General features: G+C 36.0%; 1 protein-coding gene across 1 annotated transcript in view; it reads right to left on the bottom strand.

Annotated features, from left to right (window-relative positions):
* The window catches only part of muskelin (muskelin 1), a 124,874-nt gene that overhangs the window by 79,244 nt on the left and 27,743 nt on the right, over positions 1-17,887 (bottom strand). Inside the window, exons 7-8 of the mRNA XM_076196882.1 lie at positions 3,540-3,650; positions 3,037-3,150 (exon numbers count right to left, since the gene is read on the bottom strand). Of these exons, the coding sequence (XP_076052997.1) occupies positions 3,037-3,150; positions 3,540-3,650 (225 nt within the window). The remainder of the gene's footprint in view (positions 1-3,036; positions 3,151-3,539; positions 3,651-17,887) is intronic.

Here is a 17,887-nt window from a genome sequence, read left to right as displayed (position 1 = left end):
AGATTACGAGTTCGTACACTTTTAGATCGTCTGTGGTCGTGTGGTCAAAGGCAGGTGCTGTGGACTCTCTTGGGTCTATTGGCGGTGGTTCGAATCCTCTGCGCGACGGTCATGGAGATTGTATGATTGATGTCGCTGTCCACTAGCGAATTATTCACATAGTTACGATGACGAGAAGCGTGAGGGGGATTCGATCTAGTCCTTACCATTCCCACTGGTGCGATTAGGTGTATGGTAAAAAGGGGTTTATATGGGTGGCAGTTAGCAACCTCCCCAATCTCGGTAATCAGATAGATTACGAGTTCGTACACTTTTAGATCGTCTGTGGTCGTGTGGTCAAAGGCGGGTGCTGTGGACTCTCTTGGGTCTATTGGCAGTGGTTCGAATCCTCTGCGCGACGGTCATGGAGATTGTATGATTGATGTCGCTGTCCACTAGCGAATTATTCACATAGTTACGATGACGAGAAGCGTGAGGGGGATTCGATCTAGTCCTTACCATTCCCACTGGTGCGATTAGGTGTATGGTAAAAAGGGGTTTATATGGGTGGCAGTTAGCAACCTCCCCAATCTCGGTAATCAGATAGATTACGAGTTCGTACACTTTTAGATCGTCTGTGGTCGTGTGGTCAAAGGCGGGTGCTGTGGACTCTCTTGGGTCTATTGGCGGTGGTTCGAATCCTCTGCGCGACGGTCATGGAGATTGTATGATTGATGTCGCTGTCCACTAGCGAATTATTCACATAGTTACGATGACAAGAAGCGTGAGGGGGATTCGATCTAGTCCTTACCATTCCCACTGGTGCGATTAGGTGTATTGTAAAAAGGGGTTTATATGGGTGGCAGTTAGCAACCTCCCCAATCTCGGTAATCAGATAGATTACGAGTTCGTACACTTTTAGATCGTCTGTGGTCGTGTGGTCAAAGGCGGGTGCTGTGGACTCTCTTGGGTCTATTGGCGGTGGTTCGAATCCTCTGCGCGACGGTCATGGAGATTGTATTCTTTGAAGATGATGCAAAATTACTAAAGAAGGTAAAAACGGAAGAGGACTGCAACTCACTGCAACAAGATCTAGACACGATCTGGAATTGGACTCAAAAGTGGGAAGTAAAATTTAATATAAAGAAATTCAGTATAATGGAATTTGGAAAGAGTAAAAACAGAATATCAAGAGATTACAGAATTGGGGAAGAAAAAAGAAAAAAAAGCAAACTCGGAAAAAAGATCGAGTGATGATTGGAAAGGACACGAAACCAGATAAGCATATAAATAAAATATTCGGAGAAACCTACAACTTATTGAGGTCAATCAAAGTGGCATTTGCTTATATGGATGAAGAAATGATAAAGAAAATACTAACTACACTAATAAGACCAAAACTTGAGTATGCAGCATCACTTTGGACACCCAGTACCAAAAAAAATATTAACTAGAAAGATTACAAAGAGTGACAACCAAACTAGCACCGACCCTCGCCGAACTAACATATGAGCAAAGACTGTCCAAATTGAATCTACCAACTCTGGAACAAAGAAGAGAAAGAGGAGATTTGCTAACTATCTACAGAATAATGAAAGGAATGGAAGTTTTAGACAGGAATGACTTGTTAGTGTGGGACAAAGGTACAACGAGACATGGAAAAAAACTGAAAAAGGATAGTTATAGAAAAAACTTGAAAAGGGACAGTTTCCCACACAGAGGGTTACATACATGGAACAAATTAGACAACAAAACAGTATGTGCAAACACTATACAAGATTTGAAGATAAAACTTGATGCGGAGAGATACAAAGACAGGTCACCACGAGCATAGCTCCCCTCCCGTATATTACAACTAGGTAAAACTAGGTAAATACTAGGTAAATACAACCATTCTCCACTCACCCCTATATTCTGTCTTCTCCCTTCCTCAACAGACAATCCCCTCTTTCTCAACACCCCTTTTACCCCATCCATCCATCTCATCCTCAGTCATCCCCTCCTATTCACTCCATCCACCTCTACCTTCCATACTTTTCACTAATCTTCCTTCACTCATTCTTTCCATGTGTCCAAATCATCCCAATATTCTTTCATTATTGCCACTTGATATTCATCCACAAAAACTGACGCATCATACAATGACCCAAAGCACACATCTACATCATGAACAAATAAGACCTAAACAACCATCCCCTCCTATCTCAGGACCATGAGAATGAAAGATCCTGTCATCCACCACACTGCAGCAAGGTACAGCTCTTCCACAGCAGGGCCTAACAAAGTGAGCAGGTTAACTCCCCCCTACTTCACCATATTGTGAGTAAAAATAATTTAATTTCAAATATTTCCTCAGATAGAAAAAATAATTCTATATAATGGAATGTGAACAGATAAAAATTGACAAGTCAGGCCAATGGAATTTTTCCTCGTCTTCTTTGATTACCTGTGGGTGGCCAAGGAGGGAGGGTTGCTATGTAATGGAGTGGATGGGGTAAACTACCTTTTGGCTGATGGGCCTTGCTATGGAGTTGCTCTGTCTTGCTGCACTGCTTCTAACCCATGCAGTGGGCAGGGAGGCAGTGATGGCCCTTCATCCACAAGCAGCTATGATAAAATGGCAAACAAATGGATGTGGGTAGATGTAGGATGGATGAAGGGTGGGTGCATGCTTTAGGTGGCTAACTCTCTTTTAAGGAGTGAAGGTCTTTTGTCATAAAGATACAACCAGTGTATAGATAAATATATACAATATCATAACATTCATCGATGGAAGTGTGCTTCTGATCTGGGCAGTGGGCAGGAGACAGGGATGACCCTTCCTCAATGTGGAACCATGATGAGAGGGAAACAAGGGTGGTGGATGGGAGTGACATGGGTGGGAGTAGAATGAGTGAGAGTAGATACATGCCTTTCACTTGGCTACCTCCCTTATAGGTGGGAAAAGGCCCTTGGTATATTGATAGAAATAAGCAAAGGAGCTGCAACACTGTCATGAAACTGTGGCTATAGCTTAATCAATAGACAAGTAACATGTTATCTTTCACTATACTATACCTTCAAATTCTCCGGAATTCGTAGTGTTGAGTCCAAGTACCGACCCAAGGTGAATATTTGTCTTCTTTCTGGGTCAAGGCACATTTTATGGCATGACCTTGCACTAGGTCCTCCCTATCAATGCAAAATCCATTAATTAAAGTCAGTTTCTTAGAATATTAAAGTTATTATGAGTCATGTGCTAAAGGAGTGGAAGTTATAGGAATATGGTAATATGGATATTAGTTTGACATAACTGCCTATTAAATTTGCCTTGAAAGAAATGAAAAGAGAAAAAAGGGGCAATATATATATATATATATATATATATATATATATATATATATATATAATTACACTGTCTTATCCAACCTGGATTCATCAAAATTCATTCTTAGAATGATTCAATCATTATTCAGAAAGAACAAAGTATCTAAAGTTTATTTACCTACTTATCAGCAATATAAAACATTTGTCAACAAGATAATACCCACTAAAACATCAAACATCTAAAGTTCATTTACCTCTGTTTCAGTGTCTTTGCTGATGCATGTCCATTCTTGTGAGGGGACATGGAATGCCCACAGGTCGCTCAAGTCCTTCATGCCATCCCATCCACCAAATAAGTAAATAGTCTGGAAGACCAGTAGAAATTCAATGAAATTATAATATTCAATCCATAAAAACATTGTAGTAAACAATTGTAGTAAACTGCTTACTTTTTCATTTTCCTCTTTGATTCTTGAGGTTCTATCTGGGTTATGTTTCTCTTCCATTCCTAATATAATTATACATTTCTTTTTGTCTGCTAAGTCTCTTACAATATTCTCCTTCTGTCTCATCACTTTGATAACTGAGTCTTCAGTTTGTTCTTTCATTTGCTGTTTAATTATATCAGTAAATGCAACTTTACTATTTTCCTGTATCTTTCTCCACCCCTGTGCCTCTTTTGCTATTTATTGTCTTTATTGTTCCTTTTTAATTCTTTATTCTCCTCTTTTACTTCTCTTAAATGTCTTTTTAGTTCTTCTATTTCATCAGTTAAGTTTTTGTTCGCCTTCTTTAGTTCTTCCAATCTTTCAAACTTTTCTGCAAGTTTTGACATTTTACCGAACCTAACCTCCCAATGTTCAGTCATTTGTTCAAGCCTTTCCTCCAGTTTTGCTAGTTGGGGGAGATTGGTATCCGCCTCCCCCTCTTTAAATCCTAGGAAATTGTTATCCTCACCTTCCATTGAATTGTTCTTATCTATGTTTCTAATCTTTACTTTTTTGTTAGACATTTCGTTGTCACTAAATTGGTCGGGACCTCTTTTGTTTACATGGCGTCTGCCTGCCTGGGCCAAGTCCTCTCCTTCCTCATTTCCTTCCATTTCCCTCAGTAATCCCTCCCCTTCTCCTTTTTCCTCACTTTCCCCTACACCACGAGCAATTTCCCCCCCACCCTGCAAATACAATAGGTACTTCCTTTGCTTCGGGATCCACAAAATTTCACTTTTTCTTCAGAACGTCCTCTAAGCCGTCCGTTTGTTGAAGTGTGTGTGTGTGTATTTACCTAGTTGTATTTTACGGGAAGGGGAGCTATGCTCGTGGTGTCCCGTCTTCATATCTCATTTTATCTAAACTATTTTTAAATTCATGTATTGTTTTTGCACACACCACTTTCTCATCTAACTTGTTCCAACTGTCTATTACTCTGTGAGGAAAGCTGTTCCTTTTCAAATCTCTTCTATAGCTGTCTTTTTTTATATTCTTTCCGTGTCCTCTTGTATTTCTATCATCCCATTTTATCAGATTCTCTCAGTAATTTCTATGCCTTTCATGATTCTGTAAATAGCTATCAAATCTCCTCTCTCTCTTCTTTGCTCTAGTGTCTGTAGTTCAAGTTTTGCTAGTCTCTCTTCATATGATAGTTTTGAGAGTGTTGGTGCCAATTTTGTAATTGCTCTTTGTATTCTTTCAAGTTTTTTATACATTTTTTTGTACTTGGTGACCATATCGTTGCTGCATATTCCAATCTTGGTCTTATCAGGGTGATTAGAATTTTCTTCACCATTTCTTCATCCAGGTATGTAAATGCAACTTTGATTGTTCTTATTAAATTATAAGTTTCTCCAAAAATCTTATTTATATGTTTCTCAGGTGACATATTATTCACAACAATGACTCCCAGGTCCTTCTCATTTTCTACTTTTTTTATTCCTTCTTCTCCCAATTTATATAATCCTGTTATTCTGTTTTTGCTTTTTCCAAATTCCATTATACTACACTTTTTTGTATTGAACTCCATCTTCCACTTCCTACTCCATTCCTGTACTTTATTTAGATCACTCTGTAGTGATTCACAATCTTCCGTGTTCACTCTTTTCAGTAGTTTTGCATCATCTGCAAAGAAGCTCATATAGCTTTCAATTCCTTCATCCATATCATTAATATATATAGCAAACATTATTGGGGCCAGAACTGTTCCTTGCGGAACACCGCTTATTACTTCATCCCATTTTGAGTGTTTGTCTCTTATCACTACTCTCATTTTCCTTTCTTGCAAAAAGTCTTCCATCCAATTAAGCACTTTGCCCTGTATTCCTCCTTCAGTTTCTAATTTCTTAAGCAACTTCTTATGTGGTACTTTGTCAAAAGCTTTTTTTTAGGTCTAGAAATGCACAATCAGCCCATCCATCTCTTTCTTGTATTATATCTATTAGCCTTGAATAGAAACATATTAAATTGGTGACGTGACACATGATCGTCCTTGTCTGAATCCAAATTGCCTTGGGATTTAACACGTTTTTTTCTAAATATTTTACCCATCTATTTTTGACAATTCTTTCACAAATTTTTGCTATTGTACTTGTTAGAGAGACTGGTCTATAGTTAGAGTCTTCTTTATTTCCCCCTTTATATATAGGTACTATATTTGCTTTTTTCCAAACTTCTGGAACTTTACCTTCTTTCAAGGAACTGTTTATTATGCTATGTATTATGTCTGCCAGTTCATTCCTGCATTCTTTCAGAATCCAGTTTGCTATTTCATCTGGTCCATGCGATTTTCTGACATCAAGATTACTCAAGTGGTTCAATATTTCATTCTTTGTTACTTCTATTTCTTTCATAGGGGGGACTTTCTCTTTCCATTCAATCTCTTCAGGTTGTATGTTCTCCCTTGTAAACACAGATTTAAAATGTTTGTTCATAATTTCTGCCATTTCAATTTCCTCTGTGTATTCAACTCCTCCTTGTCTTAATTTCTCCAAATCTTGTTTGTTTTTCAGTTTGTTGTTTACAAATCTGTAGAATAGTTTTGGTTGATCTTTACATTTTTCTATGACATCTTTTTCATATTTTCTCTTTTCCTCTCTGCACACTTGTACATATTCATTTCTATAACAAGTATATATTTTCCATTTTTCTGGTCTTCTGTTTTTCTTCCATTTGGCCCAGGCTTTGTCTCTTTTGTCTTTTATCTCCCTACAACTTTTATTGTACCAACACTTTACATATTCTTTTTCTTGTTTTTGTCTTGGGACATACTTTTCTACTACTTTTTTATAGATTTTTGTCAAAATATTCCATTTCTCTTCTACTGTTGTATCTTCTTTGTGTATTCTTTCCCAGTTTTCATTTCGGAAGAATTCCCTTATTTTATCAAAATTTGCTTTTTCATACATCAATCTTCCTTTTCTATATTGTTCATTTCTTTTCATGTATTTTTTCTCATTTAGTTCTAGTTCTATCAATATGTGGTCACTTTTGCTTATTGGTGCCTGGTATTCTATCTTTTCCACTATTTCAGGTTCTGATATGATTATTAGGTCTAGTCTCGATGGTTCTTCTTCATTTCTATACCTAGTGTTCTCTTGGATCCATTGTGTCATTGTGTGGTCAGTAATCATCTCAAGTAGAACACTTCCCCATGAATCTTCTCCACCCTTTACGGTCATCTCTTCCCAGCATATTTCTTTGCAATTATAGTCGCCCATCATAACTATTCTTCCTCCATCTTCCATTATCTTGTTTAGTGTTATTCTTGTGTCTTCTAACATGCTTTTATGTTCATTCTCTTCCCACGAGGCTGTTTTTGGGGGCACGTAGTTTATTACAAACTTTCTGCTCTTCTTATCTCTATCTTCTACTTTTATCATGATCATCTCTACTCTATTGTTCCCATATGTGACACTCTTCATGCTTATATCCTTCTTAGGAACATAACTTCACCCCCTTATTTTTTCTCTCTGTTTCTAATCCAATAATTATATGCATTGTGTCCTATGCTGTTGGGTGGTAGTGGACCTTTTAATTTTGTCTCAACAATTCCCATTATGTCCGGATCTTTTTCTTTCAGATATTTGTTCAGTTCATTCAGTCCTGTTATTAATCCATCTATATTTGTGTAGGATACTTTTAACTTTCTGTTATTTCCATTGTATTCTCTGGTTTTTTTTTTTTGTGTTTCTCTCTGTTATTTTCCATTGCTTCAATTTCATATTCACTACTCTCCAGTAGAATTCTTGTTTTTTTGTCTCCGTTCTGGTCTCGTTTTTTTTTTCTTAGCTTCATGTCTTTTCCTTATTTCCTCCTCTCTTTCCTCTTTATTCAATTCCTTTTTTATCCATACCTTTTTATATTGTTCACCTGTTGTTAGTTTCCCTGTTTTGGACAAGATATTCTCTGCCGTAGTTTGTGACCTGAATTCAATCTTAATTGGTCTGGCCTTGTCTGTACTATATTTCCCGAATCTGAATTTCTCTTCGATTTGTTTCATTATTTCTGGCTCATCTTCCTGAACTAATTCTAGTAAGTTTCTTCCTTTTTCATTTTCCTCTTTGATCCTTGTGGTTCTATCTGGGTTATGTTTCTCTTCCATTCCTAATATAATTATACATTTCTTTTTGTCTGCTAAGTCTCTTACAATATTCTCCTTCTGTCTCATGACTTTGATAACTGAGTCTTCAGTTTGTTCTTTCATTTGCTGTTTAATTATATCAGAAAATGCAACTTTACTATTTTCTTGTATCTTCCTCCAACCCTCTGCCTCTTTTGCTATTGTTTCTTTATTGTCTCTATTGTTCTTTTTTAATTCTTCATTCTCCACTTTTACTTCTCTTAACTGTCTTTTTATGTCTTCTATTTCATCAGTTAAGTTTTTGTTCGCCTTCTCTAGTTCTTCCAATTTTTCAAACCTCTCGGCAATTTTTGACATCTTGCCAAACCTAATCTCCCAATGCTCAGTCATTTGTTCAAGTTTTTCCTCCAGTTTTGCCAGTCGGGGGAGGTTGGTATCCGCCGCCCCCTCATTAAATCCTTGAAAATTATTATCCTCACCTTCCATTGAACTGCTTTTATCTATGTTTCTGATCTTTACAATTTTGTTAGTCCCATCATCGAGATCCAAGTCATCCGTTCGGTGTTTGTTTACAATCCGCCTTGACTCTTGGACCAAGTCCTCCCCTTCCTCATTTCCTTCCATTTCCCTCAATATCCCTTCCCTTCTCCTACCCTATCACTTCCCCACTATTCCACAAGCACTCCCCTTCCCTATAAATACAAAAGGCACTTCTCTGGATGTTGAGATCCACGTAGTTTTTCCTTTTTCTTTGGAACACCAGTTCTCGCCGTCCATCCGGTGAAAGGGTGTGTGTGTGTGTACATATATATACATATATATATATTATATATATATATATATATATATATATATATATATACAGGTAGTTCTCGTTATATGCGGGGGTTCCGTTCCGCGGACCCCCCCGCATATAACGAATTCGCATATATCGAACTATTGAACCTATGGGAAAAAGGGGGATACGTTCTCAACTCGGATTTATTTATTTATTTTTTTTTTTTTCATTTATTTATTTTTTTTTTTACATATTTTATTTTGGCAAAGGGCTTACATACTGCATCTCATATATGTTTACATACATTTTAGCACAAGGCAATGGATTAGGGGCTGACATGTAAGTATTAACCTCGGGAAAAGACGCTACCGTAAACATCACTTATTTCGCCAAGCGTATTTTCTTCAGCTGTTTGAAAAATCAGTCTGTTTACAATTCACATTTCAGACTGCTTGCTACGCTTAAGGTCAGATATCAACAGATATACCATTCGCTAAAAATCATCGTATTGCTCGAAAAAGTACTTTTTAAAAGCATACAAATAAAGTTTTTACCTATTACAGAAGAATTTAAGAAAATTCACTTTTAATTGCGCCTCGCATACCACTTTTCCGAAGTCTAGATATTCAGAATAACAATATTGTTTGTTTGGCAACTGTGACGTCACGAACGCGGAATTCCCCGAACCTTTCCCGAAGCGCACGGGCGGAATGTTTCGAATAGCAGACGACGCAATGAAATGAAGACAAAAACGGTTTTTTGCCAAATTTGATGAGATGTAGATGGTGGAATTATATAGAATACTGTCAGTATGTTTTTTTATGTACATTAAACTGTAAATACAAAAAGTTATGGAAGTCTTGATATCTGACCTTTATAGGTCAGATATCAAGACTTCCATAACTTTTTGTATTTACAGTTATGGAAGTCTTGATATCTGACCTTTATAGGTCAGATATCAAGACTTCCATAACTTTTTGTATTTACAGTTTAATGTACATAAAAAAGCATACTGACAGTATTCTATATAATTCCACCATCTACATCTTATCAAATTTGGCAAAAAACAGTTTTGTCTTCATTTCATTGCGTCGTCTGCTATTCGAAACATTCCGCCCGTGCGCTTCGGGAAAGGTTCGGGGAATTCCGCGTTCGTGACGTCACAGTTGCCAAACAAACAATATTGTTATTCTGAATATCTAGACTTCGGAAAAGTGGTATGCGAGGCGCAATTAAAAGTGAATTTTCTGAATAAATTCTTCTGTAATAGGTAAAAACTTTATTTGTATGCTTTTAAAAAGTACTTTTTCGATTATTTTTAGTGAATGGTATATCTGTTTATATCTGACCTTTAAACTGACTGTTGATGTGCTCTGGAGATACACAGGCAGGCTTACTGCTTAGAGTTTATCCAGTGCGGAGAATAAACGATAATTCTTGCAGAGAGTGAAAATTTACGAAATTAATTGGGGCAGTAATAAGTATCAAAAATTAATTTGTTTGTGAAAAAAATAATTAATTTGTGTATCAAAAAAGCTTAATTACCTGCAGAAAGACAATGGTTTGGCCTATGAAACAGGAAGGATGCCTAAGACGATGCCGTCTGTACAGCTGCCGGTGTTGTTGTTGTGATAACGCCGCAGTGATGCCAGCTCTACCTAGCTGATGCAGCCAGTGTTACCACACGGCTTTATGCGCACCAACTTCAAATATATAATAGGTATTTTGAAAAAAATAATCGGCCGCGACTATTTTTTTTTTTTTTTTAGGTCAAATCGCATATCTTCGAATATATCCCCGCACATATCGAAAAGTGGTGCAAATTCTTGAATCGCATATACGCGAATTCGCATATATCGAAGTCGCATATATCGAGAACTACCTGTATATATATATAGATATAGATATACATATATATACATATATATATATATATATAGTATATACTGTGTATATATATATACATATATATATATATATATATGTATTATATGTGTATATATATATATATATATGTTATATATATATATATATATATCATATATATTATATATATATATATATATATATATATATATGTATATATGTTATATATATATATATATATATATATATATATATCATATATATATGTATATATATATATGTATATATGTTATATATATATATATATATCATATATGTATATATATATATATATATATATATATATATATATATATATATATATATATTGATTTAAACTATGACAAATGTAACTAAAGGCGGAGAAAATATACGAGGAATAATGGAAGAATTTTACTGCCTTAACGTTTCGACCCTTAGGGTCTTGATCACAAAGCATAACACGAAAGTACAACATGGACATTTGCCTCCTCCTCCCCCTCCTCCCCTTCCTCCTCCACCATCTCAATTTATGTTGCTTGAATTTAATTTATTTTAAATTAATGTTATTATTTTGCAATGTTATGTGTATAATTAATTATTTAGGGGTGTTTAATAAGATATGGTAATAGAATTTACGGATGTATAGTACAGTAACAACTTACGTTCATTTTCAACTTACGTTCGGCCGTTCGGAACGTAACTAAAACGTAAGTTGAGAAGCATCCGTATCTATGTGTCTTACTATAGAATTAGAAAGCCTGTGGGTTCTTACATCATTTTTGTGTTCATATAACCTTTTTTCTAATCCACGACCTGTTTCACCAAAATATGAGGATGGGCAATTTTTACAAGGTATTTTATAGACAATACTATTTTCATTCGTATGGTTATTATAATTACGATTTACCAAATGTCCCACTTTGCTACCTGATGTTCTCACTATCTTTATACCTGCTTTTAAGAGGACGTTGTCTAGAGTTGAATTAATGCTGGAATTTGAACTGTGATATATCGTGTTTCTTTGTTGCAATTATTTATATCTTTACTCTTCTTATTTATTTCCTTAGCTTTCTTTTTTAATTTAAGTAGGAGACCTTTGGGATATCTTAATTTGCTGAAAGTTTTTGTAATGTGATCTAGTTCGTCTTCTAAAAATTCTTCACTACAGATGCGAAAAGCCGAGGAAGAAGCCAATTATTATACCTGTTTTAGTCCTAATATTGTGTCCCGAATAAAAATGTATATAGTCTTCTTTATTAGTGGGTTTGCGGTATACCGAAAACTTTACATTGCTGTTTGTTCTGTGTATGACAGTGTCTAAAAATGGTAATTTTCTGTTGTTCTCTATTTCTGCCATATATTGTATGTTACTTTTTACATTGCTTAATCTTTTTAATTTGTTGTTAATATTAGTTTCTTTTGGTACAATAACACCATACAAATGAAAATAGTATTGTCTATAAAATACCTTGTAAAAATTGCCCATCCTCATATTTTGGTGAAACAGGTCGTGGATTAGAAAAAAGGTTATATGAACACAAAAATGATGTAAGAACCCACAGGCTTTCTAATTCTATAGTAAGACACATAGATACAGACGCTCCTCAACTTACGTTTTAGTTACGTTCCGAACGGCCGAACATAAGTTGAAAATGAACGTAAGTTGTTACTGTACTATACATCCGTAAATTCTATTACCGTATCTTATTAAACACCCCTAAATAATTAATTATACGCATAACATTGTAAAATAATAACATTAATTTAAAATAAATTAAATTCAAGCAACATAAATTGAGATGGTGGAGGAGGAAGGGGAGGAGAAACCTATAATTTATTGAGGTCAACAAAAGTGGCATTTGTCTATTTGGATGAGGAAATGATACAAAAAAATTTAACTACACTAATAAGACCAAAACTCAAGTATGCAGCAACACTATGGACACCCAGTACCAAAAAGAATATAAAAAAAATTAGAAAGAATACAAAGAGCAACAACAAAACTGGCACCCAAGTCTTTCCAAAATTATGAACAAAGACTGTCCAAATTAGAATTACCAGCTCTGGAACAAAAAAGGGAAACAGGAGACCTACTATCTATAGAATTATGAGAGGAATGGAAATCTTAGATAAGAATGATATATTGAAATGGGACAATGAAAAAACAAGAGGACATGAAAAGAAACTCAAAAAAGATAATTACAGAAGAGATCTGAAAAAAAAAAAAAATAATAATAAAAAAATAAATAGCTTCCCACACAGAGTGATAGATACCTGGAACAAATTAGACAAAGAAACAGTGTGTGCAAACACTATTCAAGATTTTAAGAAAAAACTTGATGCTGAAAGATACAAAGACGGGTCACCACAAGCATAGCTCCCTTCCCGTATAATACAACTAGGTAAATGGGTGAAGAAAAATACCAGATATAGAAATAATGATGAACCGTCGAGACTTGACTTAATATTCACATCAGAGCCTGAAATCATGGACAAAATAGAATACAAGACACCAATTGGGAAGAGTGACCACATAATAATAGAGTTTGAACTAAAAGAACAAAATTATGTGAAAAGAAATGAGAAATATAGAAAAGGAAGACTAATGTACAACAAAACGGGCTTCGAAAAGCTGAAATAATTTTCAAAAAGCAAACTAGAAAAATTATATTAAAAGAAAAATACAAGGAGGGAACAGATAAATATGTGCCAAAGAAGAAACAAAAAAGAGTACACATAAAGTGTTGGTATAACAAAAAGTGTACTGAAGCTAAAGATAGAAGAGACAGAGCCTGGAAAAGATGGAAAAAAGACAAAAAATTACCAAATGGCAAACATACATAAAACTAAGAAATGAATATGTAAAAATACACAGGGAAAAAGAAACTATGAAAAAGACATAAAAGAAAAATGCAAGGACCAACCTAAACTCTTCTACAGATATGTAAATGACAAACTAAAAGACAAACACGAAATAGTGAAACTGCATGAAGGAAATAAAGAATATATAGATAATGTAGAAATGGCTAAAATTATGATCAAACATTTTTAATCTGTATTCAGAATTGAAAGCTCACAAAATTGGAGGGACAGAAAAATCCTCCACAATGAAAGAAATAATGGTGACACAGAAAGAAATAAGGGAACAAATAAAATCCTTGATGTCAGAAAGTCACACGGGCCAGATGGAATTGCAAATTGGATATTGAAAGAATATATGGATGAACGGACAAAATACACAAGATAATTGATTTCTCACTCAAAGAAGGAAAAGTACCACAAGATTGGAAAAATGCAAATATTGTACCAATATACAAAGGAGGGGACAAAGAAAATCCAACCAACTATAGACTGGTCTCCCTTACAAGTACAATAGCAAAAATATGCAAAAAAGTTATCAAAAGTAAATGGATTAAACATTTGGAGAACAAAATACTAAATCCAAAACAATTTGGATTTAGACGTGGAAGATCATGTGCCACAAACTTGATATGCTTTTACTCGAGGCTAATAGAAATAATTCAAGAAAGGGACTGATGGACAGATTGTGCCTTTTTAGATTTACAAAAAACATTTGACAAAGTACAACACATAAAGCTAAGAAAAATTGAAACAATAGATGGAATACAAGGAAAGTTATTGGAATGTATGAAAGATTTCTTGAATGGGAGAAAAATGAGGGTGGTACTCAGAGACAAGAGCTCAAATTGGGAAGAAATTATAAGTGGAGTCCCACAAGGCTCTATATTGGCTCCAATTATTTTGCCCTATATATAAATGACATGGATGAAGGTGTGGAATATTATATGAACTTCTTTGCAGATGTAAAACTTTTAAAGAGAATAAGTACAGAGGAAGATTGAAAATCACTACAAGAAGACCTTGCATATCACTACAAGAAGACCTGGACAAAGTCTGAAATTGAAGTCAGAAGTGTGAAGTGAATTTCAACATCAAGAAATATAGTATAATAGAATTTGGAAAAAGAAAAAACAGAATATCGGGATAATATAAAATTAGTACAAAGGAAGTTGAAAAAGTCAACTCGGAAAGGAACCTAGAAATAACTATCACCAATGACATGGCACCAAACATATCGAAAAATTAGTTGGAGAAACTTTCAATTTATTAAGATCAATGAAAGTGGCCTTTGATTATACGGATGAAGAAAATAAGAGAAAATATTAGTTACATTGATAAGACCAAAATTGGAGTACTGTATACTGCAACACTGTGGACACCTAGTACTTAAAAGAACATAAATTAGAAAGAATTCAAAGAGCAACAACAAAGATGGCACCAACTCTCCAAATTGACATACGAACAAAGATTGGGCAAATTAAAACTACCAACCCTGCAACAAAGAGAAAAAGGAGACCTACTAACCATCCTTGATAGAGATGACTTACTAAAGTGGGATAGGAGAAAAACCAAAGGACACAAAATGAAACTTAAAAAGGATATTTACAGAAGAGATCTGAAAAAGAATAGCTTCCCACACAGAGTGATAGATATCTGGAACAAACTGAATGAGGAAACAGTGTGCAAAAATTATACAAAAATTTAAGATCAAACTGGACGCTGAAAGATAAACAAGCGGGTGAAAATTGCAGCAGACTGGAAGTGAGCATTAAGGGAGAGCAACTGGAGGAAGTGGATAGTTTTAGTTACTTGGGTGCAAATGTGGCAGGAGAGGGTGGAGTGGAGGTGGAGGTAGAATGTAAATTGAGAGATGCGAGTAAATGCCTTAGTGGATTAAAAAGTGTAATGAGGAAAAGACATTTGGGAATGGATGCTAAGAGGAGATTGTATTTACCTAGTTGTATTTTGCAGGAAGGGGAGCTATGCTCGTGGTGTCCTGCCTTTGTATCTTGCAGTATCTAGTTTGCTTTTAAACTCATGAATGGTTTCTGCACATACTATTTCTTTGTCCAGTTTGTTCCAAGTGTCCACTACTCTATGTGGAAAACTGTTTTTCTTCAGTTCTCTTCTGTAGCTATGTTTTTTTATTTTCTTTCCATGTCCTCTTGTGTTTCTCTTATCCCAGTTTAGTAAGTCCCCTCTATCAAGTATCTCTGTCTCTTTCATGATTCTGTAGATGGTCTGTAGGTCACCTCTCTCTCTTCTTTGCTCCTGTGTCGGTAACTCCAGTTTAGCCAATCTCTCCTCATATGATAGGTTTGCAATGCAGGTGTCATTTTTGTTGCTGCTCTCTGGATTCTTTCTATTTTCTTTATATTCTTTTTGGTACTGGGTGACCACAATGTCCCCACATATTCTAGTCTAGGCCTTATCAATGTAACCAATATTTTTTTAACATGTCTTTGTCCAAGTATGCAAATGCCACTTTTATTGATCTTAGCAAGTTGTATGCCTCCCCGACAATTTTGTTAATCTGTTTGTCATAGGACAAGTCATTTGTGATGATTACCCCCAAATCTTTTTCGGATCCTTCCTTCTTTACCTCCTTGGTTCCAATTGTATATTTTCCTGATATTCTGTTTTTGCTTTTTCCAAACTCCATTATGCTACACTTCTTAGTATTAAAGTCCACTTCCCATTTCTGACTCCAGTTCCATACCTTATTCAGGTTTTCCTGCAGTGTATGAAGGAGTGATTGTGCCAACAGCACTTTATGGGGCAGAAACATGGAACATAAGAGAGGAAGAGAGAAGGAGTTTGAATGTGTTTGAGATGAGGTGTCTGAGAAGTATGATGGGGGTTACTAGGCTGGATTGGGTGAGAAATGAGGAGGTGAGGAGGAGAACAGGGGTGGAAAGGGAATTGGGAGATAGGGTGGATGAAAAAGTATTGGGATGGTTTGGACACATGGAAAGAATGAGTGAAGAAAGATTAGTAAAAGAGGTGGGGAAGGTAGATGTGGAGGGAGTGAACATGAGGGGCGACCTAGGATGAGATGGATGGATGGGGTGAAAGGGGCTTTGGGGAAGAGGGGAATGTCTGTTGAGGAAGGACGGGAGAGGACAGAAGATAGGGGTGAATGGAGAATGGTTGTATATGGATGATGTGATGCATGAGGTGGAATGGGTGGGGGGATGGGGGTGAGGTAGTATGTGTGAGAAAAATTTGACGCAGCCCAATGGGATTTCTCCCCATCTTTTCCTTTTCTGCATGAGGAGACAGAGAAGGGGGGGTCGCCGATTTCATGAAGCAGCCTTGCTATGGATATGCTGTATCTTGCGACACTGCTTCTGACCAAGGGCAGTGGACAGGATGCAGGGATGACCCATCATCCAGGAGGTGCCAAGATAAGAGGGAGGGTGGAGGGGAGGAGAGTGTATTAGGGATGACATGGGTGGGAATGGTTTTCATGCCTTTGTTTTGTGGCTACCTCCCTTGTAAGGGGGAAAAAGCTTTTGGTATATGTATGTATACTAAAAGTCAGATAAACTAACCAGAAATATCATAGTTCATATTATGATAAAGTCATTAGTGACAAAATAGAATGTAAAAAGTTATGAAGTAGAAAGAATAGAAAAACATATAGAAATGGGTAACTCAATGAGTCTACTTAATCGTAGGTCAGACAGAAAGAGAGAACAGAAAGAGAGGGTCAGAGATAGACTGTATGTGTACTGGGCTTGTGAATTAACTTACGTGTGACTAAATTACATTTCTACAAGAATGTGTTTGAGTGTGGTGTTACGCTGTATTTCCTACAAAGTGTTTGAAAACTTGTTATGTTGGAAATATACAGAAAAAGAAACACTATCTTTTATTTGGCATGCTACCTTTCTGACAAAAATGGTGGCACGGTTAGAATTCTAGAAAAGTGACTTTGTGACTTAATTCTACAGTGATGTGAATAACAGTGTTACTTCTACATAATTTACAATCCAAGAGGACTGTGTTACCCACCCAAACCTTTCAACATGTTTCAAATGTTACAACTCTGCTCCACATCCTCAGCTCAGATGTGCATGTTTGTCTTAGTTACTACCTGGCTACAAGGTTCACATGAAAATTAAGAAAATCATCTGATTTCTCTGTGTACAATACCAAGTGGGTTAGGGTGCCATTACTTGTGGCAGAGGTCAAGATGATGACAATTTGAATCCTGCTCGGGGCAAGTTGAACTAAGGGCATGGTTTATTAAATTCCATGCTACAAAGTCAAACTGTAAAGGGCACCATCCCAGCCTCTCAATAGGGAGGAGTTTGTGATGTTAAACCAAATCATCATCACAATGTCCTTGGTTCAACTTCACCAGTGGCAGGATTCAAACCGCCATCCCCTCAACCTTTGTCGCAAGTAATGACACCCTAACCTGCTTAGCCAGCAAGCTTCCATCATACTCAGTTAATCATTGCAAATTACTCATGCCCCAATCACTCTCACCAATGG

Source organism: Oratosquilla oratoria, chromosome 13 (assembly GCF_046742065.1).
Source record: "Oratosquilla oratoria isolate Oo_2021 chromosome 13, ASM4674206v1, whole genome shotgun sequence".
In the NCBI taxonomy this organism is placed as follows: Eukaryota; Metazoa; Arthropoda; class Malacostraca; order Stomatopoda; family Squillidae; genus Oratosquilla; species Oratosquilla oratoria.
The sequence above is the reverse complement of the archived record's forward strand: the minus strand, read 5'-3'. Positions and strand labels throughout refer to the sequence as shown.